General features: G+C 49.1%; 1 protein-coding gene across 1 annotated transcript in view; it reads right to left on the bottom strand.

Annotated features, from left to right (window-relative positions):
- Positions 1-1,441: 1,441 nt before the first annotated feature.
- ARK2C (arkadia (RNF111) C-terminal like ring finger ubiquitin ligase 2C) overlaps positions 1,442-26,850 on the bottom strand; it is a 108,382-nt gene continuing 82,973 nt past the window's right edge. Inside the window, exons 2-8 of the mRNA XM_068993997.1 lie at positions 17,845-18,160; positions 15,815-15,925; positions 11,253-11,382; positions 9,387-9,491; positions 8,982-9,077; positions 2,040-2,146; positions 1,442-1,559 (exon numbers count right to left, since the gene is read on the bottom strand). Coding sequence (XP_068850098.1) covers positions 1,442-1,559; positions 2,040-2,146; positions 8,982-9,077; positions 9,387-9,491; positions 11,253-11,382; positions 15,815-15,925; positions 17,845-18,160 — 983 coding nt within the window. The remainder of the gene's footprint in view (positions 1,560-2,039; positions 2,147-8,981; positions 9,078-9,386; positions 9,492-11,252; positions 11,383-15,814; positions 15,926-17,844; positions 18,161-26,850) is intronic.

Raw genomic sequence — 26,850 nt, 5'->3', positions numbered from 1 at the left:
TTCTCCCCACTGTAAGAAGAAGGAAACTGAGGCAAAGAAAAAGAAAGAGACTTGCCCAAGGTTATCAAAGAGTCAGAGAAAGGGCTAGAGACGAGGGCCTCCCAAACCCACCAAGGTGGTGTCAGGGCCAGAGTCCTCTCTGAGGGACTCGATCAGGATTCAAGACATCCGTGATAGAAGCTCAAGATCCTCCTCAAGGTCCACACGTTTGACCTCAGCCTGCACATGCCAGCTGAGAGCACTTTGGCCAAATCTAAGTGTCCGTCACCTGTGCTACTTGACCTTTAACATCTGATTAATTCTTTGCATTAGGGAGGCAGTGGCCACATTGCCTCTTTGTGGCAGGGTCTGAGCACAGCCAAAGGAAGAAGCTGGCGTGAGCAGGGCTATCCTGGCTCCGAGCAGCCTGGGGCAGCTCTAACTGAACCCCTCCTGGTTCAGTGTGGGACTGGGAGGGGGTGGGGGATGGCTGGAGCTAAGTAGATGGGCTCTGGAAGTGGGGAGCCCTCCTTCAAGACAGATTTATGCCTTTCACCCGCTCAAACGCTGCCTTCCCAAGCCTGACTGAGCCCCTGAGAGGCCCATCTAAGGCCCCCATCTGCTCCATCTCCAGTCCCCACTGCCTTCTCACATGCCCCCTCCATGCTCACTCCGTGCGCTTGTAAACATGAGAAAAACAAAAGCCAAGAAAAAAGACAAAAACAAAACCAGGACCCCCTCCCGCCTCCCAACCTGGGTGAAAAAAAAAAATCATCCTTTTTCACCGTAAACAGAATTTGGCTCTTTTTTTTTTCACCTTTGATTCGTTTTTTTTTTTTTTCTTTTCTCTTGTAAAGACGGGAAGATTTTGGGCTGTCGTTGGTTGGTTCAGTCAGGCACCAAAACAAGAAACTCAATGAGAAATATTTGGTGCGGATTCGGTAACAGCGACATGTCCACCACAGATGACTGGAGCACCACACAGGACATTTTTTTTCTGAAGCTAACATGCTCTGGCTGCCATCCACAGAAATAGCTAGAGACCCCTACATGGTTTCTACGTGGTCGAGAGGTATATATACAATCCTTTGAAGGACAGGATCGAGGGGCCGGGCTGTCAGCTGGGACCTGCAAGACCGCCTCTAGACTCTCAGCAGCGTGGCCCCCCCTTCCCACCCCTGTTCCAGGCAACGCCAGCTCCCTCCCTCCCGCGCAGCAGGCGGACGGATGACGGATGGACGGACGGAGGGACGGGGCAGTCACCACTCTGCATGGGCGGGCCTCCCCCCACCCCCTCCTTTCCTTGGATACGGATTACCACCAACTCCTCTTTCCACAAAAATGTGCTTGCAGGCTTTTCCTCTACATCAAATGGCTCAGAAGGCAAAGTTTGGCTGCAAGGGCTATGGCCGTGGGGGGACCTGGTGAAGGTAAATGGGGTGTCCACTGGCTGATTCCTCCCTCAGCTGTCGGCTCCCAGTTGTGTCTCAATGTCCACTCGGCAGATGGGGCATTTCTTGCTCATGGCGAGCCACTGGTCCACACACAGTTGATGAAAGAGATGCATACAGGGGAGGCGCCTGGAAGAGGGAAGGGTAAGTGGGAGCAATGGTCAAGGGGAAAGGCGCTGCACTGAGCCAGAAGCTGAGGGAAACCAACTACTCGGGGGACCAGGAGACTCACACCCAAAGAGTCTTGGGGCCCTGCCATGGAGTGAGCTTGTGGCTGGGATGGGAATGCATGACAGGAAGGAGAGTCCCAAGACCCCCCTCCTCCTGGCCATCCAACTCGAAGCCAGGACTTAATCTGAGATCCATCCAGGCCAAATGCCCCTCTGCTCTCTTAGCTTGGTGTCTGGGTGTCCACACAATGGGCACTACACATCCAGAATGTTCCACACTCCACCTTCCTAGGACCACCACGGAGCACACTGCACACTCTCGCACACTCACACATGTGCGCAGGCAAACAAGCAAGCACTCCCCCCACCCTGACATGCGGCAAAGGACTGGATCAGCCCCAGGAAGGAGGATGGGAGACCCAAGGAGCCGCGCCCCCACCTCACATCTTCTCCATCTTCCAGCAGAGACAGGCAGATCGTGCATTTCTCATCGGTGTCTGACTCCTCCCCCTCCTCCTTCTTGCCCTTCCCATCCTGGGGTCTTCGCTGTGAGAAGCAGAGGAGAGCATCTGTTACCTGAAGCCGACTCACGTGGTGGTGGCTATTGCCTTTCATCCACAGCACTTCCCCCTCTGCCTTTCAGCCTCCTTTCCCTGTGTGTCGGTCACTTTTGAAGTTCTTAAGTAACACCTAGACTTTGTTTTCAGAGAAGGACATGGCAATCCACTCCAGTATTCTTGCCTGGAGAATCCTGTAGACAGAGGAGCCTGGCGGGCTGCTGTCCATGGGGTCGCACAGAGTCGGACACGACTGAAGCGGCTTAGCATGCATTGGAGAAGGAAATGGCAACCCATTCCAGTATCCATCTCTGGAGAATCCCAGGGATGGAGGAGCCTGGTGGGCTGCCATCTGTGGGGTCGCACAGAGCCGGACACGACTGAAGCGACTTAGCAGCAGCAGCAGCAGGCTTTGTTTTGTTTTGTGTCGTTTTTTAACACCTAGACTTCTGTGTGCTTCCCAGACTCTTCTCCCTGCCTCCTCCCCACACCTTCTCCTTGGTGCAGAAAACAGAATGTGGAAGAAACCAAACGAATCTTATTCTTGTTGTTCCAGGCAAATTATGTCCAGGGTATAAGCTTAATGCAGTCTTAAGGGCATAGAGTCTGGAACGGAATTGGGTGCCTAATGAATCACCCTTGGCAAATCTATGGCTTGTGCATAAACAGCTGCCCCCTTTCTGGTCCCCTCACACTGTCCACTCCGTACATTCTCTCCAACCTAGATCCTTGCCTCCACATTTCTCCCTCCACTTTCTCCCTTCCTTCCTCTCCTTCCCCCAGCTAATGTCTATTCAGTTATTCATTCATTACTAGATGAAGGCAAACTGGGCTTTACCTCTTAATTTTCATACCATGCTTATTTTATGTTCTTGGATCTCTCTGCCTACCCAGAAAGTTCCTTTAAAATAGGTACTAGTTCCACTGTGCACCAGAAACTAACACAACATTGTAAATCAACCATACTTCAATTTTTAAAAGCTATTAATTAGAAAAAAGGATAAGTTAAGCACTAATTTCAATATCACATTAGCCAGCATATAGGCACTCTGTTTATACTTGCTAACTTTAATTGTCTTGTTTTAAATTCTATGCTAAGTATTTGAAAAAGCTGCCTTGAAACTCAGCATTCAGAAAACTAAGATCATGACATCCAGGCCCATCACTTTATAGCAAATAAGAGGAAAAAGTGGAAGCAGTGACAGATTTTATTTTCTTGGGCTCCAAAACCACTGTGGACAGTGGCTATAGCCATGAAATTAAAAGATGCTTGCTCCTTAGAAGAAAAGCTATGACAAACTTAGACAGTGTACTAAAAAGCAGAGATATCACTTTGCCGACAAAGGTGCATATAGTCAAAATTGTGGTTTTTCCAGTACCCATGTATGGATGTGAGAGCTGGACCATAAAGAAGACTGAGTGCTGAAGAACTGATGCTTTTGAACTGTGGTGTTGGAGAAGACTCTTCAGAGTTGCTTGGACAGCAAGGAGATCAAACCAGTCGATCCTAAAGGAAATCAACCCTGAATAGTCATTGGAAGGACTGATGTTGAAGCTGAAGCTCCAATACTTTGGCCACCAGATGCGAAGAACTGGCTCATTGGAAAAGACCCTGATTCTGGGAAAGATTGAAGGCAAAAGGAGAAGAGGGTGACAGAGGATGAGATGGTTAGATAACATCACCGACTCAATGGACATGAATTTAAGCAAGCTCTGGGAGATAGTGAAGGACAGGGAAGCTTGGCATGCTGCAGTCCATGGAGTTGGAAAGAGCCAGACATGACTTAGGGACTGCACAACAACAACTACTATTGGACCATGGCTCATCCTTCTTTAGGTTCAGTGCACATTTACTCCTTGGAAGAAAAAAGTTATGACCAACCTAGACAGCATATCAAAAGCAGAGACATTACTTTGCTGACTAAGGTCCATCTAGTCAAGGCTATGGTTTTTCCAGTAGTCATGTATGGATGTGAGAGTTGGACTGTGAAGAAGGCTGAGCACCGAAGAATTGATGCTTTTGAACTGTGGTGTTAGAGAAGACTCTTGAGAGTCCCTTGGACTGCAAGGAGATCCAACCAGTCCATTCTGTAGGAGATCAGCCCTGGGATTTCTTTGGAAGGAATGATGCTAAAGCTGAAACTCCAGTAGTTTGGCCACTTCATGCAAAGAGTTGACTCGTTGGAAAAGACTCTGATGCTGGGAGGGATTAGGGGCAGGAGGAGAAGGGGATGACAGAGGATGAGATGGCTGGATGGCATCACGGACTCGATAGACGTGAGTCTGAGTGAACTCCGGTGATGGACCGGGAGGCCTGGCGTGTTGCAAAGAGTCGGACATGACTGAGCAACTGAACTGAACTGAACACTTTGTCAAGTACAAGGCATATCATTGGTGCTTAAAAAAAAATATTCTGGGGAGGAAGGAATCTAATCAGTGAATGAAGTCAGCCCACTTTCTTGTCCCCATCTCCATGTCAAACAGTAAAACATTCTGATAACACCCATGGGAATAAAACTAGCTCCTTCCCTGGTAGCTCAGCTGGTAAAGAATCCACCTGCAGTGCAGGAGACCCTGGTTCGATTCCTGGGTCGAGAAGAACCCCTGGAGAAGGGATAGGCTATCCATTCTGGTATTCTGGGGCTTCCCTGGTGGCTCAGCTGGTAAAAAAATCCACCTGCAATGTGAGAGGCCTGGGTTTGATCCCTGGGTTGGGAAGATCTCCCGGAGAAGGGAAATGCTACCCACTCCAGTATTCTGGCCTGGAGAATACAGTCCATGGGGTTGCAAAGAGTCAGACACGACTGAGCAACTTTCACTTCACTTCTCTCCCTTCTCTCCCTTCTCCAGGGATAAGCAGACTTAAAGATCATTTAGCCAAGAGAAAAATCTGAAGTGTCACGAGATAAAGACCACCCAGAGAATGACTCTGATCTTGGGGCCAGGCCTAAATTCCAGGTCTCCGCAGTCTGGTTCCTGATCCTCAGTTCTGGAGTCTGAAGCAGTCTAGGGAATTGCGTAACCTCATTAGGACATACAAGAAAATCTATGCCTTCTGATCTCAGCTTCCCTGTGCCCTATATGCAATAAGTTTACTCTTAGCCATAATCCAGAAAATCAGAATTACATCCATAGTCTCATACAGTTGTTGTGGGTTTGGATTGTGAACGGAGTTATGATCATCTGGCTGCCTAAGAACCCAGCTGTGTTTGCTGGAGGAGTGGCCTTCTTTTAGTCAACCCTTTTAGAAAAGAGAGTTCCATAAAAGAATACCATGGAAACTATTTTCTGTTGTCTTCTCCCATCATTATTCAGGATTTCCTTTTTATAGTTAATAATTTTAACTTAATATTCCTACTTTGTTTTGCTATGTTTAATCTATATTTCTTTAAACTATTGTCTCTTTTCAAATCTTATCCTATTTCTTCTTTTGTATTTTTAATCTTTTAGGTCTTCTGGTTTTTGTCTTCTCTTTTCATTATCTATGAAACTTTTATCTTAACTATAACTTTCTTCAGCATTCTAAATTTAATATTTATTTTATCTCTTTTACCCTTACTTTCTCATTTTCATTAACATTCCCTTTTTACTTTGATGTTACTGAGATTAATTTTGTATGTTGTTTTCATATCTTTTCCTAATTCTTATTTCTCTGTATTTTCTTTTTAGACTATATTTTAATTATTCTTATCATTATTACTATTTTAAAATATCCTTTTCTGTTTTATATTATTTTACTGAGTTTAAATTTTTTAAGCTTTTTAAAATATTGTAATGGGTTTTAAATGCTATCATTTTGCATTTTTAATTCTTCTTATTCTTTATTTTAAAATATTTTTGATATTTGATGATATGGGGAGGGTGATGGGGGGGCGGTTCAGGGTTGGGAACTCATGTACACCTGTGGGTGATTCATGTCAATGTATGGCAAAACCAAAACAGCAAAAATAAATAAATAAATAAAATAAAATATTTTATTCCCCTAATTCTCTTTTTATTCTTATACTTTCTTAGCTCAACTCGTTATCTCATTGGCTCAGTTCATTTTTCCTTTTCATTCTTAGCATTTGTTCTTTTCCTTATCTCCTCTCAAACTGTTGAAGTGATGGCAAATGAAGTGTGCAGTCTGGTGTAAGTGAGGCCACCCTGGTCACGAAGGTAGAAGTTGTTCCTGGGCTCCTGAACACACCTTTCTCCCTTCCACGTTCTTCTCCATTCAAGCTCTCCCACCAATGAATGGTCATTTTCTCCATGCCAATGGCTCCCTTAATTACTGAAATACTGTCATTTCCTCTTTGTTGTTGTTCAGTCACTCAGTCATGTCTGACTCTTTGCGACCCCCTGGACTGCAGCATGCCAGACTTCCCTGTCTTTCATCGTCTCCCAGAGCTTGCTCAAACTCATATCCATTGAGTCGGGGATGCCGTGCAACCATTTCATCCTCTCTCATTCCCTTCTCCTCCCACCTTCAATCTTTCCCAGCATCAGGGTCTTTTCTAATGAGTCAGATCTTTGCATCAGGTAGCCAAAGTATTAGAGCTTCAGTTTTAGCATCAGTCCTTCCAATGAACATTCAGGATTGATTTCCTTTAGGATTGACTGTTTGGATCTCCTTGCAGTCCAAGCAACTCTCAGGAGTCTTCTCCAGCACCACAGTTAAAAGCATCAATTCTTTGGCACTCAGTCTTCTTTATAGTCCAACTCTCACATTCATACATGACTACTGGAAAAACCATAGCTTTGGCTAGACAAACATTTGTCAGCAAACTAATGTCTCTGCTTTTTAATATGCTGTCTATGTTTGTCACGTCCCCTATTAACATGCTATGCATGACTGACACATAATAGGTGTGTTATAGATGTTGGTTGGAATCACTGATGGATAAATCCAGTGCCTCCAAGAGAAGCTGCACAGGCCAAGGGTCATGGTCTTTGACACTGACACCATGGGTTCTGGGCAAGCCTAGAGTGAGCGAGCCTGCTCTCAAGGTAAGAGCAGCTCCCCACTCCCAAGCTCTCAGCAGGTACAGGCAGGGCTGGGCTGTGTATACACACTGTCCCACTGAATCCCCAGAGCCGCTCTATGGCAGCTACTAATATATCTTTCCCATTTTACATTAAAAAGGGCAAGAGAAGGGCCAGAAATGCCAAGTAAGCTGTCCAGAGTCACACAGCTATAACTAGTGGTTATGGTCTGAATGTTTCTCTTTCCACCCCAAATTCATATGCTGAAGCCCTAACCACCCTTCCAATGTGATGGAGATGAGGCTCTGGGCAGTAATTAGGTCTAGATGAATTCATGAGGGTGGGTTCCCCATGATGGGATTGGTACCCTTATAAGAGAAAAAGACACCAGAGCCTCCTTTCTGCCACGTGAGGACAGACCAAGAAGTGAGCCACCTGCCAGACAGGAAGAGTGCCCTCACTAAGAATCAAGTCGGCCAGTGCCTTGGTCTTGACTTCCCAGGCTCCAAAACCATCAGAAATAAGTGCCACCAAGCCACCAAGCAGATAGTATTTTGTTATAGCAGCCCAAAGACAGTAGTAAAACTGAAATTTAAAACTGACTCCAGCACCTAGTGCTCGCAACCACTGCAGCCTAGGACCTCCTGAGTGGGTGAAGACAGGCTCCAGCTTGACCAGCACGAGCATTTTCCAGCTCCAAGATTCTCAATGTTTGTCAAGCTTTTAATTTCTAAATTTAAATAACTATCTATTTGTTTTCATAGCAGACTTCATTTCATAGAGTTGTGTTAGTTTATATGAAAACTAAGCAGAAAATACAGCCTGTTCCATCCCTTCCCCTCTCAAAATGCACACAGTTTGCCCAACTGATATCTTGCATTAGTTTGGTGTATTTGTTACAATTGATGAACCGAGAGTAATACCTCACCATTAATAAAGTCCATTGGTTTACATTAGAGTTCTTAAGGTTTTGACAAATGCAGTGTCCCGTGCCCACCATTACAGTAGCATAAGAAAATAGTTTTACCGCACTGCAAATCCCTTGTGAACCACCTGTTTATTTGTCTATTCCTCCCCCAGAGCCCTTGGCAACAGTGGATCTTTTTACAGTCCAGTCTTCCTTTTCTAGAATGCTGTACATTTGGAATCATACAGTATGCAGCCTTTTCAAGCCAACTTTTTTCACTTAGTAATATGCATTTAATATATATTTTCTGTATGACATCTATTCATGACTGAATATTTTTTTAAAATCATGGAATATACACATGTACCACAGTTTATCTATTTCCTTATTGAAAAACATCTTAGTTGCTTCCAAATTTTTTATTTATTGAATTAACTTCAATTCCTGGGCTCTAATCCTACTCCAGATTCCCAAGAAATAGCCCTGGAGAGTCTTCCTCTGCAGGCTTAGGGTAGAGCCTGTGACTCTGTGGCTTTAAAAGTGGTCCAGGTGAGCCTGACACTCACTGAGGACTGGAAACCTACAGTCTGAAGCCTTAGCCTCCCATCTGTCCGCAGGTGAGGCTGGACTTGGAGTCTTTTCTAAGGCAAACCTTAGCCTCCAGTGCTGGAGCTCCGTTGGCCCCCCACATTCAGATACACACATTCATCTGCCTGTACACCCACCCAGCACACCACTCACAAGTCCACACGCACACACACGTGCACCCAGCTCCCCTCCTGTACCAATGAGACACCGCCATCAGCCCTCCTGATCACACAGGCAGAGGCGCCAGAGAAGGCCCTGGAAAGGAGGCAGAGCTTCCTCTAGATTTTAAACTGCGCCAGGATCAACTAGACCGCTCCCCACCCCCACCTCCCAACTCTGCAGGCTGACCTGCCGGCCAGCGTACCTTCTTGTACTTGTGGGGGAAGGTGAACCTCTCGATGGTGTTCTGCACTGCTCCCCGAGTCACGTTTCCCAGCCTGTCCTCAAGCTGCAGCAGCTCCTACAAAGAGAAAACGTGTGCATGCGTGCACTCCACAGGTGCAGACACACAGATGCACACACGATAAGGCAGGGGGCACTGGGAGACGTCAGCAAAGATTCACATGGGGAGAACCAACTTGTCAGAGGCTCAAAGACCGAGAGATCTCTACTCTTCTTTTCCCTCCTACACTCAACCCTGAGGCTCCCCACCACCACCTATGCCTCCCCCACCAGAGAGGGAGGGACAGGAGATGGTGGGGCCTCCACCAACCCAGCGGGAACCAGGCAGAATGGGAGGGTTCCCCCCAGACAGAGGGGCAGGGCGTACCTCATAGCTCTCCCGCACAGCGGAGGTGTGTCTGCTGGGGTTCAGTCCCTGGAGAGCAAGGAAGTGAAGCTGAGGGTAAGGGTAGTTTCGGATTTCGTGGACGACCTGTTTGGGAGAAAATGTCTCAGACAGGATTCCAGGCTCCGGGAGCCCAGCTTCTGATTCCCCGTCCCGTAGCTGCCAGTCAGCGCAACCTGAGGCGCTGCAGGTAAGGGAAGAGAAGCGCTGTCTTTCCTCCTCTTGTCTTTTCTGCTCACCAAGAACCAAGCCTGTGCCGAACCAGCCCCAGAAAGAATCACAAAATCAGTAAAGTAACAAACTAATCTGATTGGGCATTTATTTCATAGCAGGCCCTGTTTGAAGCCCTTCTCGTGACTAACTGAATGATCCCACCTGATCTGTCACGTGGGCACAATTACTATCCCCATTTTACCGATAGGGTAAATGAGATGAGAACAAATGAAGTAAGTGACATAACCATGGTTTCAAACCCAGGCAGTCAGATGGCAAAATTCACTCTCTTCCCCTCTGCACTGAGCTGCCCAGACTAGGGTGGGACAAGCGAGGGCACAAAATTTAATGACTCAGTAACCAAGAGAAATAGTACTTTAATGTAATATTTAAAAATCAAAGTAATACCAAAAAGTCCATAATGAACAAAAATATCAAAATTTTAAAGAAAAACAGGATCTGACCCTTTCCTGGCATGGCCCTACCTCACTCACTGTGAGTCAGAGCTCTTCAGCTTACTCCTGCATGATCCTGGACTTAACCTCTCTGGGCCTCAGTTTGCCCATCTGTAAAATAGGGATAAAACCTTTCCTGTGGAGTGATCCCTGGGTTGGGAAGATCCCCTGGAGTAGGAAATAGCAACCCACTCCAGTATTCTTGCCTGGGAAATTCCATGGACAGAGGGAGCCTGGTGGGCTATATAGTCCATGGAGTCGCAAAGAGTCAAACATGACCGAGCAACTGAACATACAGTGCTTAGAACGGTGCCTGGAATGCACTAAGTTCTCAGTAAACACAAGGTTTTATTCCTAGGGGGTGGTACTTCATACGTGAACCTTAGAACTTCAGAGCCAACCAGGCTTCTGAGATGAACGCATCCTAGCTCTCACTTTACAAGTGACGAGACTGAGGTGCTGGGTGGTTAAAGGGCAAAGGCAGTACCGGAAGGGCAGAACTAACACTCGAGGGCAGCAGCGTGCAGAAGATGTCTGGAAATAAGATTTTCAGTCCGTCTTCAGCTGCCTTAACGGATTCACTTCACCTTCGTTCATGAAGCATCATGAAGCTTGGGATGCCAGGAACACAAAGGCCCCCAAACCCAACCTGATCCCCCCCCAGTCCCCGCCCCTGCAGTGCTGAAGGCCTATGCTCCACTCGAGGCCGCCCCAGACCAGCAGGCAGCCCTAAAGGCCACCTCTGGGGTCTCTTCGGTTCCCACACCAGGTGTCTTCATCCCATTTCACAGATCAGTAAAACCAGAGCCCAGGGAGGCGCCCACCCTAAATGAGGTCATATGGGGGCTGGGGGACTACCCTGCTTGTTCTTAGCCCTGAGCCTTTCCCCCAACCGCCCCCCATCCTCACTCACTCCTACCCCCAGCACCCCCAGACCACGGCCTGCCACAATGCCCCTTTCCCCTGCCCCAGCACCCCCACCCCTCCTTCCAGCAGTGCTAGCTGCTGGCCCAGCAGCTTTCCCTTCTTTCCCCTTCAAGCCTGATTGGGACTGGGAGCTGGGAGGGAAGCGTGGCAGCAGACCTGCCTGGGCGCAGGGCACAGAGCCGCAGGCCTCAGCCCGCCACTGGCACCAACAGGCGGCAGAAGACTCAGTCGCCTGGCAAAGCCTCTCACTCACCATCTGTGTGGAGGAGGAGTTTCGGGGAAAATGGTGCATTCGAAGAGTTGCTAGGTAATGCTGATAGTGCTGAGGGACGGGCCGCACCTGGAACTGAGCAGAACTCAAGCCGGCGTCCACACTGAGATCCCTGCAGGGACAGGGCTACAGTGAGGCACAGGGGGTTCAGCTGTCGGGTGCAAAGGGACCCCAAACATCAAGCCCATCGAGTAGAATCAGGGTCACGAATTGCTGCAGAGGCAAGGGACCCAGTCTCGCCTAGTCCATCCCCCTCTTTATGACAAGGAGAACCAAGACTTAGAGAAGGAAGGGCTCTGCGAGATCTGAAGGAACTAGAACATTCTGAGCCTCATACTAATTGGGACTAGTGCACCAATCTCCTTCCCAAGGCAAAGTCCATTCCTAAGAGAAATGCTGAAAGAGGAATCCAAATAAGCCAGACACAGATTCAGAGCAAAGGAAAGACAGGTCAGATAAAGTGAAGGGGTCAGAGGCCATGCGTTTACCACTTTAAGAAAATAACAGAAGAGGGACCTGCAGCCTTGGGGCAGGAAACTCTCCTGAACCACTGCCCGCATTCTTAACCGTGCAGGAAATTCACTTCACTTAGTAATCAATCAGTTAATACTGAAAAGGAACCAGGGTTTCTTGAAAAAAAAAAAAGGCTAAGTTCAGGTCTCAGTACAAAAAAAATGTGCAAAATGAGACTGAAACATCTTGTCATAACTGAAAGCAGGAAGTCATCAAGGTCAGGTAAAAAAGATTCAGGAACCATCTCAAAGAGGCTCCCACTGGCAGAGTTTGGACATTTTGCATCAATGAGTGTAACTGCAATAGGTTGAAATACATCAAATAGGTTCAAATCCATGAGCGTGAAATGATGCTAAAGCAAATCGGTCCCCTTTGAAGGAGGCTAGGGAACCAACGCTTCATTTTGAAAACTAATAAATACAGGAGAAGAAACAAACATTTATCCTGTCTTTCCTCTATTAACTGTACTTCAGGGTAACCAAATCACCATGAAGGGAAATTGCTCTTTATGAAAGTTTTCTGTGTAATAAATGAATAAGGAATGATTGAATTACTTGTCAACTTCTCACGTCTCCTAAAGAAATAAAGGATCTGGGAGAAGGTCATCCATTACTATTAAAATCACATAGCAGAGTTCAACCAGTTTTCGGCTGGAAGAACCCAGCATCTCCTCTGAAGTGTTTTTACCAGAAATTGCGAGTTGAAGCTGAACCTGCTCAGGTTGCAACCTGAGTGCCAGGGTGTGGGGAATATAGCCAACCAAAGGGCACCTGAGCAAATGCAATTTGTTTAAAACATGAGGAACATGACAGGAATTTCTGCTTCCATCTGTGATGTCTGAACAGTGTGATGTAAAGATATTCCTAGATTTCTTCCATCAGCTCAGTTTAGTTCAGTCGCTCAGTCGTGTCCAACTCTTTGTGACCCCATGGACTGCAGCACACCAGGCTGCCCTGTCCATCACCAACTCCTGGAGCTTATTCAAACTCATGTCCATTGAGTTGGTGATGCCACCCAACCATCTCATCCTCTGTCATCCCCTTCACCTCCCACCTTCCATCTTTCCCAGAATCAGAGTCTTTTCCAAGGAGTCAGTGCTTTGCATCAGGTGGCCAAAGCCCAGACCCCTGGAACAACTCCTGATGAGTCTGCCCCCTTGGGGAATGAGGTAATTCTTGGAGTCGGTGGGAAGTAAACTTAGAAATCCTCTGAGTCCAACCCCTCATTTTTGCAGGCCCAGCAGAGGCCTGAAGAAAGGCAGTGCCCAATCCACGGCCCTGGGCTAGCCAGTCTGGGACTCCAGGGTTTTTGACCCTCACCTGGGCTCATCCTATGACCTGCCTCAACAAAAGGAGTTCCATGGGACACCTCATGGGCATGGGCAGAAACTCAGACTCTTAGCTGCTGCCCAGAAGTCCCAGCAGATCTACGGCTACAGAGAGATGTTCAGGGAATTCTACCAAAAGCAAAGTCCCAAGGAATCGAGAACAGAATCGCTCCAATTCCGAGAGTGCTGACTAGAGAAGCAAAAGACACCTTCAGCCTCAGATGAGTGGGGCGATTTGCCCAGGGTGGGCCTGGGTGGGCTCCGGAATCCCCTGTTATCATCTCATCAAAAGTCTGATCCAAAACCCAGGATCCCCTAACAGCTGCTGCAGGGGAAGGAAGCCAGGAGGCTCTCATCTCCATGTCCCCTCTCTACCTGTCCCAGGGTGCCTGAGCAGCGCTAGGACTAGGTGGGGGGGCGGGGGGGGGGGCCTGCAGTGGGGGCAGAGATGGAACCATGAACCCAGAACTGAGTCAGAGGAGCACATTGAGAATGGAGACACTGGAGCGGGGTACAAAGTCGCGGCTGAGTTACCAGGCCTGGGCCAGAAAGGGGAGCTTCGTGGAGGGGATTTACCCCCCAAGGCCTGCTGCCCCCACGCACTCTCAGGCCAGGCTGCTCAGCTGAGAGCAGCTATGCGGGTGGGGCTGAAATCGCCTAAATTTCAGGGAAAGGCCGGTCAGCCTCAGGCCTGGGGCTGGACCAGGCTCTGGGGGCCAGGATCCTGGAATGATTAGGGCAGCAGTCAGTGATTCCTGATGGTTTAAAGGAAAGGGGAGGGGGGCTGGGTCCAGACACACTCCCCACCTCCTCCCTCCCAGGGCTCCTCGCGGAGCGTGAGAGCAGCCCCTCCTCTACTGCATTTCCTGTGTCTAATTTCCAGAACCTTGCATCTCCTGGCAGAAGAGACCTCCCTGGAAAAGGAGGGGGGGACGGATATGTAAAGCCCCTTGTCACCACTAGGCTGGCCCTTGCTGGAGCAGAGCTCATTCCAGGGAGGAGAGGGGGCCTCCTGCTTGGGAAGTGGGGACAGGACAGGCAGAAAGGCCCAAGGTGGCCCTGGGCACAGGGGCCTCCCAGCCTCTCAGGGCCCCAGTCTCTCCCAGTCCTCAGGGCAGGCAGGGGTCAGGAATGCAGAGCAACAGAAATTTGAGGAGGAAAGGAGAGTTAAAGCAAGCAGGCTTACCCGCACACCACCCTCCTCCTGACATCTCTGCAGCATCACCCTCACCGTGTCGCGTCACCTGTCCCCTCCCACTTGCCACGTGGGACCCCGTGTGTGTATTCAGATCCCTCGGCCGGCCGCACACAAGGACCCTGGGTGCTCTGGGTGCTGAAGTGAATTAAATTGAATTGACTTGCCTGCTGAGGGACAGAATTTCATCCAAACAACAATTAAATCTTCCTAATTTGAATCTGCTAATTAGAAAGAGGCTGGGCTGAAGCTGGCTGTGTTACAATCTCTTAAGGAAGCGTTAAATCTGTCAGAGAAAACTTGAGAACTAGCAAGGGCTGGAAACGATGGAACCTGTGAAAACAACCCTCTCCTGCACCTAGAAGCACGTTTAACTTCCAATCAACCAGAACTGCCCCTCAGAACCGTTCCTGGGTGTCCAGTCCTGGTCACATTTCCAAAGCAACCCTTGCCCATGAAAGTTAGCCTGAGTAAATGGCTGAGTAATGACACTACTGTAATAAACAGTCCATTCCCTTTCGTTGAAGTTTTTTTGTTTTCACATTCTTTTAAAGAAAAAATATTTTTTTAACCTCAAAGTTGCAAGAACAGCACCAAAAAATTTCTGGTTATCCTTCATTCAGGATAACCAAATGTTAAAGTTTTACTACTTCACTGCATTTCTTTTTCCTTCTCGCTCTCCATCCATCCATCCATCCATACCTACTTATACATACCCATACACAGTTCCCCGTGGATTTTTTTTCTAAACTATTTAAAAGTAAGTTGCAGGCATGATGCCCTTTACCTCTAAGTACTTTAGTGAACTGCATATCTTTTTTTTTCAAGTGTTCTAGTGTTTGGATCTGACCCTAGGTTAGGTCAGCCCTCCCTGAGCTAGAACCTGTGAGTAGGGTGGGACCAAGGACCCAAAACCAAGCAGTACTGCATCTCAGGGGAAGAAAGACCTCTGTCCTGAGCTCAGGAGATTGTGGGAAGACTTCACAAGGCCCCACTGCCTACAAAGACCCCTCAACAAAGCCCTGAACCTCTCCCCAGGCACTCTCCCCAGGCCTTGCCTCCAGCCTGGTTGGTTCCATCTCCCTGAGCCTCTTTTGCATGGCTGGCACGCCCTGGCACTTCTCTCTGGACTCCTCAAGGCCCACTTCCTCCAGGAAGCCTTCCCTGACCATCATGCTAGCTCCTGAGACTCTCCTATCTGCCCTCCTCCCAAGGACTACTGGGTCACAATACTCCCAGGACTTGGGAAATGCATTGCATCCCTGTCAGCTCCTCCCAGGCAGAACCACAAGAACTGAGCCCCAGGCTGGGCTCGTGGTGGTGCTTAGCCACATCTGAGCTTGCTGCCAGAACCCGGGGGCCCATCTGGCTCGGAAGGTGGCTGGGGACAGGGCAAAAGCTGGGGCTTGAAGACTAGAACTCCTGCGTCATTGATGTGAAGGAAACAGGAGCTCCAAGGATCAGGCAAGACCCTCCTCTCCCCCTCCCCCAGGGGCCCCAAAGACTCACCAGTCAGTGCCCTCAGCCAAATACCTGGGCTGAGGTGTCTGTAGTTGGTGGCCGAAATCGAAGCTGGGGTGGAGGCGGTGGGGATGGACAGACACGCGCTCCTGACTCCGCCTGCACCGGAAGGGAAGGAGGACCCAGGCGTCAGGGAAGCCCTGGGCCAGCCCAGCTTACAAGAGCGCTGAGCCCCCGGCGGCCCCCACCCATGCCTACGTATGGAGCGGTGGCCTTCAGCCCTCTTCCCAAGCTCCAAGGAAGCTTCCTGGGCAGCAGCTCATAACTCAGACATTCCCGCTGTCTGTGGGCTGCCCAGTACACCAAGGCTGCTCCCTGGGTCTAACTGCTGCCAACCTGCTGTCTCACCCAGGCTTTCTGCCTCCTTTGCTCCTTCTCCTTCTACTCCCCTCTGTCCTTGGTGGGTTGTATCCAGGACACACAGACCTGCCTCCTGTAGCATCTCCCACGTCTATGCACCCTTACCCTCTGCTGCCACCATGCTCTTCTCTCCTCCACCCTTCTCCGCACTTTTCCCAGTTTTCATGGCCCAGGACTAGGCCTCCTCCAGAAAGGCCTCCCAGAACACTCCAGATCATGGTGACCTCTCCTTCCTCTGACCTCCTACAATACTTACCTTCTGTCCCAGGTACCCCAACCTCTACAGATATGAACACTTAGGGCCTCAAAGATCATCATATCCAGAGGTGCTCGAAGTATGCGCCAACAACCCCTGGCAGTCCCTGTGACCCTTTCACAGCGTTTCTGAGGTCAAAACGATTTTCATAATAACACTATCATGTATTTGCTTTTTCACTCTCATTCTCTCACAAGTGATCGACAGAATTTTCTAGAAACTACATGACGTGATTCAGCTACAATATGAGTGCAGAAGCAGATCTGAGAATACAGCTAATAGAAGATAGCTGTATTCTCAGATCTGCTTCTGCACTCAAATTATTAAAGAGATTTGCATTAAAGAGATTTGCAAATATATAATTTTTAAAAGTCACTCTTTTTACTGCATTATATATAGCTATTTTTTGAAAAACATTATTGGCATTAATATGACTTTGTTATTGTCATTTTTAAATGAATTAACAAGTATTTAAATATTTTTCATTTTTAATTTCTAATAGGGTTTCAATAGTCATAGCCCACATAAGCAAAAGTTTGCTATAGTCCTCAATAATTTTTAAGAGTGTAAAATGTCCTGAGACAAAAATGTTAGAGAAACACTTATCTTGTACAACTTCTCTTAATAGTTGAGACTCAGAGAGGTGAAGTGGCTTGCCCTGAGGTCCCACGGTCAGTTCAGCCCCATTTGATTAGTACTGCCTCATTTAATTTTGCATTTGTTTCATCGTTGGTCTCTCCAACCACATGATGGGCTCTTTGTGGGTGGGGTTGACCCAGGGCATCCCTTAGGGACCTCCAGGGTTAGAATCAGGTGACCCTGAAGTTTGAGAAGGTGCGAGGGGTCCCCTAGCCTAATCTCCCACACTATGCAAAAGTCCCCCGGGAGCATCCTAGCCCACTAGTTACCCAACTCCTGACCAGCTACCTGGGCCATGTGGCAAGGACACATGCTAGCAACAGAGGGAGCCGGTGTCTGGCTAAAGCCGCGCTCACTACCCGGAATGAATGCAGTGCCACCCCACTCCAGGACTCTTGCCTGGGAATCCCACGGACAGAGGAGCCTGGAAGGCTGCAGTCCATGGGGTCGCTGAGGGTCGGACAGGACTGAGCGACTTCACTTTCACTTTTCACTTTCATGCATTGAAGGAAATGGCAACCCACTCCAGTGTTCTTGCCTGGAGAATCCCAGGGACGGGGGTGCCTGGTGGGCTGCCGTCTATGGGGTCGCACAGAGTCGGCACGACTGAAGCGACTTAGCAGCAACCAGAGCAAAAGCTGCCTTCTACAGGGAGACTCCTTTGGTGACTCATGGCGGGCCAAGCCTGGCAGGATGGAAACCAGGGGTCGCGCCCTGGGCCCCGCCCCGGCCCCGCCCACCCTCGCCCGTGTGGCGCACATACCTGGGGTGCGAGACGAGCCGGCGGTGCTGGGCTTCCAGGAGCTGCTGCTGCAGGAGGTATTGCTGGTGCAGGGCCTGAGGTAGGAAGGAGGGACCTGTGACGTCCTGGAACTGCAGGGTGGGCAGCGGGGTCAGCGACTGGTGCAGGGCGCCGCTGTGCTGGTGGGCCGGGGCCATGTGGGCGCTGAGGCCCGGCTGCGACTGCACGGGGTGGGCCAGGGGGAAGTCGGGAGCGAGCTGCTGCGGCTGCGGGGGGCCCAGGTGGAAGTGACGGCAGGAGGTAGCGTGAGGAAGCTGAGACCTTTGAAAGGGGGCACCTGGAGAAGCAATGACAAAGACCCCATGAGGTCTAGCCCTGCTACCCTCCCCCACGGGTCTCATCTCCCCCTACCTGCAACCTGCAGCCCCTGAAACTCAAAACCTTCATTAGAACCCAACAGTGTCACTGTTTTTATATACAAATGATCATCAGTGCTGCCTGGTAAAGGCTCAGTGCAGAAGGTGTTGGAGGGAGGAGGCGTATTTTGTTTAATAAATAAGTAAGCATTCTCTTTTAAATTAACACACTAGTTAAAGGAATTTTAAGGTCCCAGGAGACAGTTTGGCTTTCTTGAATTTCTCCCAGGCAACTTTATTGATCTTACTACCTTTTAAATAGATGTTTAGGGAAACAGCCTGCAATGAAGGAGACCCAAGTTTGGTCCCTAGGTTGGGAAGATCCCCTCGAGAAGGAAATAGATACCCACTCCAGTATTCTTGCCTGAGAAATCCCACGGGCAGAGGAGCCCGGTGGACTACAGTCCATGGGGTTGCAAAGAGTAGGACACAACTGAGCAACCAACACACACACACAAGAAAATATAGTCCAACCTAGTCAGTGTTGCCTGGAGAATCCCAGGGACTGGGGAGCCTGGTGGGCTGCCGTCTGTGGGGTCACACAGAGTCAGACACGACTGAAGTGACTTAGCAGTAGCAGCAGCAGTCAAGCTCTGAAGCCTTGGCTGGCCAGGACCCAGCCTGCAGAGAGCCCAAATTTCTGAGAAAACAAGTTGTTTTCCATGCAATTTTAAGAAAAAAACTAATCACACAAAATTTTAAGTATAATTAATTTGTTGTAATATGGTAATGTTTTTAAAAGCAAACATTTCCAGCAATAAGCCAGGCTCATGCTTTATTTAATCTAGTCTCTACCACCTTCTAAATAAAATTAACCTTGATGATTGGGAAAGTCTTGCAACTTCTCCATAAGCAGAGATCCAGCTCTCAGTGCTGGAGTCCTTTAATAAGGAAGGAAGTAGACTTGACACCTCAGGAAGCTTTAAAGAGGCTTCCTGTTAAATGTGGCAGGTTCAACACATATCTGTTCCTTCCCAAACCCCACTGAAATGAGAGCAAAGGAATAAAGAGAAAATAAACAGACAAGGACAGGGAGAACAGGAGGCGTGACATCAGCAGGAAACAAATGTCAACAGATTTTTGGAAGACGGAAAGCAGATGGAGGAATTAACAGAGCTGAGAAATTGGAAACAAAGCCCCCAGTGAAGGTGTGGACTTCCCTGTAGCTCAAATGGTAAAGAATCTGCCTGCAATGCAGGAGACCAGGGTTCGATCCCTGGGTCTGGAAGATCCTCTGGAGAAGGAAAGGGCAGTCCACTCAGTATTCTTGCCTGGAGAATCCTATGGGCAGAGAAGTCTGGCGGGCTATAGTCTGTGGGGTCACAAAGAGTCGGACATGAAAGTGGCTAAACACACACACCACGAAGGTGCAGTCGATGAGAAACGGGTAGATCTTGCCACACATGCTGGAATGGGGTGGAGTTGGAGGTGGTGACTCCTTGGGAAGGCGGGAGAGATGGTGGCGCTGAGAATGGGGAGGCTGGTTGCCAACCTGCATGAGGATCAGTTCTGCCCTTTCCAGTGCAGTGACTGTCCCTCCCTCGCCCTGGCATTTTGCAGGGAAACTGAGCCAGAAAGGCCCGAGTACTGGAGGACCGGGACGCAGCACCATGCTCCAACAGGGGGGTTACGTGAAAGTCTACACGTGGAACTCTGGAAACCTCTGCTCCCTTCTGGCACCTGGCACGGTGGATGCTGTCCTTTGTGTGCCCCTCCACTCTCCCCCACACCCCACGGCTCCAGGCTGGAAACTGGCCCCAGAAGGAGCTCGACAGATCCTTCTGGTTGGGAGTACCCAGTAAAATGGCAGAGTCCTCAGCCGGCCACTGCATAGTAAAGCCTGCAAGTTGAAAGGTCCATGCCTAGACACAGAGCTTCTGCAAGTTTTGGTGACCTGCTCTTCAATGTGAACAGACAGCCAAGGATGGCTAGTCTCTTGAGGAAAAGTGAAAAGAGAGAGAGAAGATACTAAATTTAAAAAAAAGAAAAAAACTCAGAGAAACAGAAGTAATGCAGAGATCCAAAAAAAAAAAAGACCAATAAACCTCAAAATGTTTAAATTAATATTCTTAGAAAAAGTAAGATATTGGGTCCATGAAACAACTGTAAACTCCTTTAAAAGGAGCAATGAGGAGACAAGAGAGGGCTTGGAATTTTAAAATTATAAGAGGTGAACTCTGAAATTTAGCAGAAGGGTTGGAAGATGACACTGGGTTAATTTCCCAGGCAGCAAAACAAGAAAACAAGGAGATGAGGAGAAAGATGCCAGAGTTGAAGGGTTCAGTCAGAAGAGCCCACAGTTTTTCTAGGAAGAGAAAAAAATGGAGAACATTATGGAAAAAAGTATTTTAAAAATTTCCCAGTACTGAAGGTCAGCTTCTAGATAGAAAAGGCCCTCTGAGTGCCCAGAAAAATGGGGACGGGGGGAACCACACAGTGAGGCATCTCACAGGGAAATCCCCAAGTACTGGGGGCAAAGAGATGATTCACGCCTTCCAGAGAGAAGGCACAGCAGTCCCATTCGAAGGTCAGGAAGCAGAACAGCACCAGATGTTTCAACAGCAATGTCGGAAGCTTGAAAACAGTGGAGCAACTGCCTTCACGGTGCTGCAGAGACGGGGGAGGGGGAGATTTTCAATCTAGAATTCTGTGTCCAGCTAAACTTAATCAGGCATGAGAATAGAACAAGACTGTTTGCAAACATGCAAGGTGTCAAAAAAAAAAAACAACTTCTCTGCACCCTTTCTCAAAGAGGTACTGATGCAAACCAAGAGGAAGGAGAAATGAAATAGGGGGTGACGCCTGGAAGAGAGGGCGTTTCCCAGGCACACAGCTGTACAGACCCTCCCGCAACCATTTCAAGGGGGGCAGGAGGGAGGGTGCACTGAAGGTATCTGGGGGGTAGAATAAAAAATATAGGATTACCATTAAATTTGGCCACAATAAAACAATACTTGAAGAAAATTTCCAGTTTTATAGAGCATTTGGTAAGAATTTATAAAACTGTCATAGAAAGCAGGCAATTATTGCCTCTAGGAAGGGAAAATATTGTTCAGAAAGTGTAATTATTATGTACTACTTGGTTCAGCAGTGAACAATCTCTATATATTAATAATGCAAGAAGCATTAATAAACTATGTTAGAACAGAAAAGGACATTTATCCCATATTAAGAAGAAAATAGATAATGTCAAAATTGAAAAATCGACAAATAGCCGATTTATTTATCTAAGAATTTATTTGGAAATTTACTTAGTAATTTATGTATTTCAGGAATTAAATACTTAAAGAAGAGCTGGGTGTGTTGAGCTTCTAGTGGTGGGGCTGCGGTGGGGAGGGTGAAGGGCAGACAATTCCTGTTTTACTAAATGTGTCTTGTACTGGAGTTATTTGTCTTTGTAAATGACATGCATGTCACTGATAGGCTTTTAAAAAAATTTTTTAATGAATATTTGCAAAACAAAATGAAACTAAAATGTATTTCTGGCTCACTGCAAGTAAGCCAGCAAAGAATTATCTAGCATCTTAACTCCCACAAGCATTACAGATCAGTAGGCCTCCCTGCCTGGTGAATTCTGGCTTCCACGAATCCAGGGGCTGTGGCCTGAGCAAGCTGGCTCTGGCTTCCTCCTTCTCCCTCACCACCATCTATCATCAACACAACTGTAAAAAATGGAGGAGAAGGCCCATACAACTGAAGGAAAGAGGGCAAAAGAGGAATGGAGAGCTGTCGAAAGCTAACGAAGTGAAAGACAGCCACGACTGCAGAGGAAAGGAATGGGGTGACAAAAAGAAAGAATATTGTGAAGACTCCAATCCACCACTGTCTGTTCAGTTTCAGTGTGAGCCATATAGGTAACCGTAGATTTTCTAGTATCCACCTCCAAAGAAGTCAAAAGAGACAGGTGAATGTAATTTTAATAATATATGTTGTATAACTCAGTATATCCAAAATGTTACTCAATATAAAAATTTATTGAGGGACTTTCCTGGTGGCCCAGTGGTTAAGAATCTTCCTGCAAATGCAGGAGACATGGGTTCAAACCCTGGTCCGGGAAGATTCTACATGCTGGGCAACGAAGCCTGTGCTTCACAACTACTGAAGCCCATGTGCTCTCTGCACATTACAGTGAAGACCCAGCACAGCCTAATTAAAGACATGAATTTTTTTTTTAAGTATTGGGATATTTTACATTTTTTTTCATACTAAGTCTTCAAAATCCGGTGTACACCTAGCACAGTACATCTTGACCACTTGCAGTTAGCAGCTTCCATGTTGGACAGTGCAGCTCTAAAGGAAAAAGACCAGCTCTACACACAGGGCAAAGCATTTCAGCCAAGTTTGCTAACGTGTCTGCCAGTGGCCCCCCTGGCTTGCTGGTGAGATTCACACACCTTAGCCTGATCGTCCAGCTCCATCCTCCTGATCCCCACCACCCCCACCAAACCCTCCACCATCACCCACGCTGGACCACTCGAATCTCCAGACATCCACATTCCCACTCCAGGACCACTGCTCACGCTGGTGGCTGCCTTCCCCACCTTTAAAGGTCATATCACAGCAACTCAAAAAATGCCTCTCGTGCCCACCAGCCCCCGGGGACGCGTTCCTCCTTTGTGTTCCTATAGAAGGCCCTGTTGCTACCACTCGCTTGGCACTTGGCAGTAGCTACCTTGGGCTGTGACTTCATGCCCTTCACCCCCAGCTGGCCGAGCTTCGTGTCTCGCTGTTTCTGGATCCCGACACGCCTCCCTGGAGCTGGTGCTCAGTGAATAGCTGGTTGACTGACTGCTGGAGGGACTGCCGTGCTGAGGCCGGTTGAAGGCAAACTGATATGAAATTGAGAGGGAAGGAAGGTGGCCAGTAGGGCTGGGGTGAGCTCTCGGTTTTAACGCTGCAGTGCCCGGGGGCTGGTCAGGCTGAGCGGGCTGGCATCCTCCACCTCAGGCACTGGTGGAGTCTCTCCCATCACGGGGAACAGCAGCTGCCTTCCTCCCACAGTCCCCTCCTGCCATAAGGGCGCCCACCCTGCGAGGGGGGAGCCTTTCAGGTTCCTGTGGAAGCCCCTTAGGAAGAAGAAGGGCCACCACCCCAGCCTAGAGAGGTTTCCGACGCGCTGGGCAGTGAACACGGCTGCCTTCTCTCCTGGGTGAACAGCAAAAGAGAACCGAAGTAGCTATAGGTCCCGGATTGTTTCAGGCAATTTCTCCGTGCACAAGTCCTTTGACCTGTTCTGGGACTCTGACCCTTTCCCCTTTCACCTCCATCCCCAGAGGGCTCTCAGTCGCAGCCACCCTACTCAGAAAGTAGTTAAAGGCAGGAGACACCCATTGTGGGGCCCCAGCCTCTCCCCAGCCTGTGTCCTGCACCGTCTATGGAAGCAGCAGATAGCGGCTGCTGAATGTGGTCTCTAAGAGCAGAGGAGTGAAATTCTTAGGCTACACGATTTGGGCCCCTGGCAAGCCAACGACCAGTGACATCTGAATAACACTTACAACCCACAATGCCCCCATCAATAGGCAACCTGCAATTTTTCCCATTAGAGTTACTCCTTTGGGTTAAAAAAATAATCTCCAGACGTCCTTGACTATACTGTCCATTTATCTTATTTCCCCAGGGCTGAAATGACACCAGTTGGAAGATTCATCGTGAACTAAATAACATGATTAGGGAGTGGGGGGAAAAAAGAGGGGCTACATTTTTTTTTAAGCACCACATTAAAGGAACACAGCAAAGTATAAGACACACAGTAGTTTCAGAAATGTGAAAAGAAACATGTGCATCTTAGAATTCTGCAAACTGGTGCTATTGGGTCCCTCTGAGAGCTAGCTGGGAGCACCTTCAAGCAGGGGTGTTCCCCAGGGCAAGGCTGGGATGGGGCAGGCCACCGTGTGGGCCTTGCCCAGTGGCCACCTGGCACACACAGGCACCTCACACGAGCTGGTGTCTGACCCGTGCCTCGTGGGCGGGGAGCCAAAAAGGCTGGCAGCTGGAGAGTGCGTGGATCCGAGGACAAGCCCCATGGGGAGGGGAAGGTGTAGGAGAAGCGCAGGATGTGGGCCATGGGCTGTGAGCCAGGTGGGTGGGGAAGACAGTGGCGGAGCTCTCGCATCTCTGGAAGGTCCCCTGACACTCACCTGGTAAGTGACAAAGCGGAGACTGGAACTGATGCCTTTACTGAAAGGCAGCTGTCAATGGGGAGGAGGGGTGGAGCCCGGGAACCAGGAGGCTTGATAAAAGGAGAGGTCCTTCTGAGGAGGAGAGCAGGGCAGAAACCAGGCCCGACACCCGGAGCATCCTCTGGGCCAGGCCCGGTTTCCTGGGGACAGTGGGACGGGGACAAGGGGGCAGAGGAGACTGGTTGGGAGCTGAGAGGAACCAGGCTGAGAAGTCAGGAAGCCAGGGATGGCAGTGGAGACAGCAGGGCGGTGTGGCCAGCCGGGCTTCTCCAGAGCAGGCTGAATTCTCACCTGCACCCTCAAAGAAAAAGGGGCCTTCAGCCTCCAGACCCCAGAGCTGAGGGGCACTGTCTTCAAATCCTCAGACCAAGAAGGAAGGGAAGGAGCAGGCAGTGTGGGGACAGCCACCAGAGGGGCCCGCTGCCCACCCCATGGCCCCGGGGATAACCGCCTCCTGCCAGTGGGGCCCTCGGGGACGAGGCCGCAGGCTCCTGGCCAGCCAGGCCAAACATTCCCCACTTCTCTCGTGGATGGGTGCTGGACCCCGGGAGAAAAGGATGGAGCCAAACCCTCCTGGGTCTCCAGGGAACCTGGCGTCCCCCCTCCCCAGGCCAGTTCTCGGACCCCAGGCTCCTGTTGTCCTCCGGTCACTGACCCGCCTCACTCTCCCGCAGAAGCAGAGGCGGCACAGGAAGGCGGCGCCCACAGCAGAGTCGGAGGGGAGGGTCAGGTCAAAGAGGCTCCCTCCCGCAGGCCCTGCGATGGAGGGATGGAGACCAACCCACCAGCAGGCCCGGGAGGCTGCCCCTTGTCTCTGCTGAGCGCTTCTTGAAGCCAGGTCTGGAGCCGGAGTCTGCTCCCCTCTGAAAAGCCAAGCTCTCAAGTGGCAAAGAAAATCGGTCTTTTGAAAGCAGATTTCTGCCCCCAGGAGCCGGGAGGAAGGCCTCCAGTACCGAAGAGGCTTTCAGAGCCAGGCAGAGTTACCCCGTGGAAGGGCTCAGTGGTAGGGCCAGGGTGCCTCCCCTCACTGTCGGACCTGCAGGGACAGTGCGCTTCTCCGGGCCTCAGAGTGTGACCCACAGTGATGACACCCCATCCTACACGCTTGCTAATGTTCCTCAGCTGTGGGGTGGGGGCGCAGCAGGCGTCTTCCGGCTCAGCCTCTCCTCTGGCTCGTGGGGGACCCCGGGGCAGTCACAACACTCAGTTCACCAGATCTGCCGTCCCCTCTCCTGCTGGGAAAAGCCTGTGTGTTCTGTGCCATGTCCAGCACCGGAAGTGAGCTTGAAGCGGTGATAGGCAATAGCCAACCAGTGCTCGCTTTCAAAATCCATCTTCCGGTGGCTGCTGTGTCATTCTAAAGCCAGTTTTGAGCAATCCATCCCTTGCAAACACCCTTTCTGGCCTTTCTCTCTCTCTTTCTCTGCTCCTCTTGACTTTCTCTCTTACCTCTCTCAGACCCCCAGAGGACTTGCCTGACCCCTGACCCCATACCCTACCTCCCAAGACTGTCTGCATTGTGTCAGCATTACACACCCAAGGCAGATGTTAACTCTGGGATAGAATCTCCTGTTGGGTTTGTGGCATTTGCCTGTTACACTTCGTGTTTCATTTCTGCACAAATTTTATCTCTAATAATCTTCTGTAAAGTGAGTGATTTCAGGACAAATACTGTTTCAAATCCTGAAAGATGATGCTGTGAAAGTGCTGCACTCAATATGCCAGCAAATTTGGAAAACTCAGCAGTGGCCACAGGACTGGAAAAGGTCAGTTTTCATTCCAATCCCAAAGAAAGGCAATGCCAAAGAATGCTCAAACTACCACACAATTGCCCTCATCTCACATGCTAGTAAAGTAATGCTCAAAATTCTCCAAGCCAGGCTTCAGCAATACGTGAACCGTGAACTTCCTGATGTTCAAGCTGGTTTTAGGAAAGGTGGAGGAACCAGAGATCAAGTTGCCAACATCCACTGGATCATGGAAAAAGCAAGAGAGTTCCAGAAAAACATCTGTTTCTGCTTTATTGACTATGCCAAAGCCTTTGACTGTGTGGATCACAATAAACTGTGGAAAATTCTGAAAGAGATGGGAATATCAGACCACCTGACCTGCCTCTTGAGAAATCTGTATGCAGGTCAGGAAGCAACAGTTAGAACTGGACATGGAACAACAGCCTGGTTCCAAATAGGAAAAGGAGTACGTCAAGGCTGTATTTTGTCACCCTGCTTATTTAACTTATATGCAGAGTACGTCATGAGAAATGCTGGACTGGAAGCATCACAAGCTGGAATCAAGATTGCCGGGAGAAATATCATCAATCACCTCAGATATGCAGATGACACCACCCTTATGGCAGAAAGTGAAGAGGAACTAAAAAGCCTCTTGATGAAAGTGAAAGTGAAGAGTGAAAAAGTTGGCTTAAAGCTCAACAT

This window comes from Capricornis sumatraensis, chromosome 21 (assembly GCF_032405125.1).
Source record: "Capricornis sumatraensis isolate serow.1 chromosome 21, serow.2, whole genome shotgun sequence".
Taxonomy (NCBI): Eukaryota; Metazoa; Chordata; class Mammalia; order Artiodactyla; family Bovidae; genus Capricornis; species Capricornis sumatraensis.
Note: the sequence above shows the minus strand (reverse complement) of the source record. Positions and strands in the feature narration are given on the sequence as shown.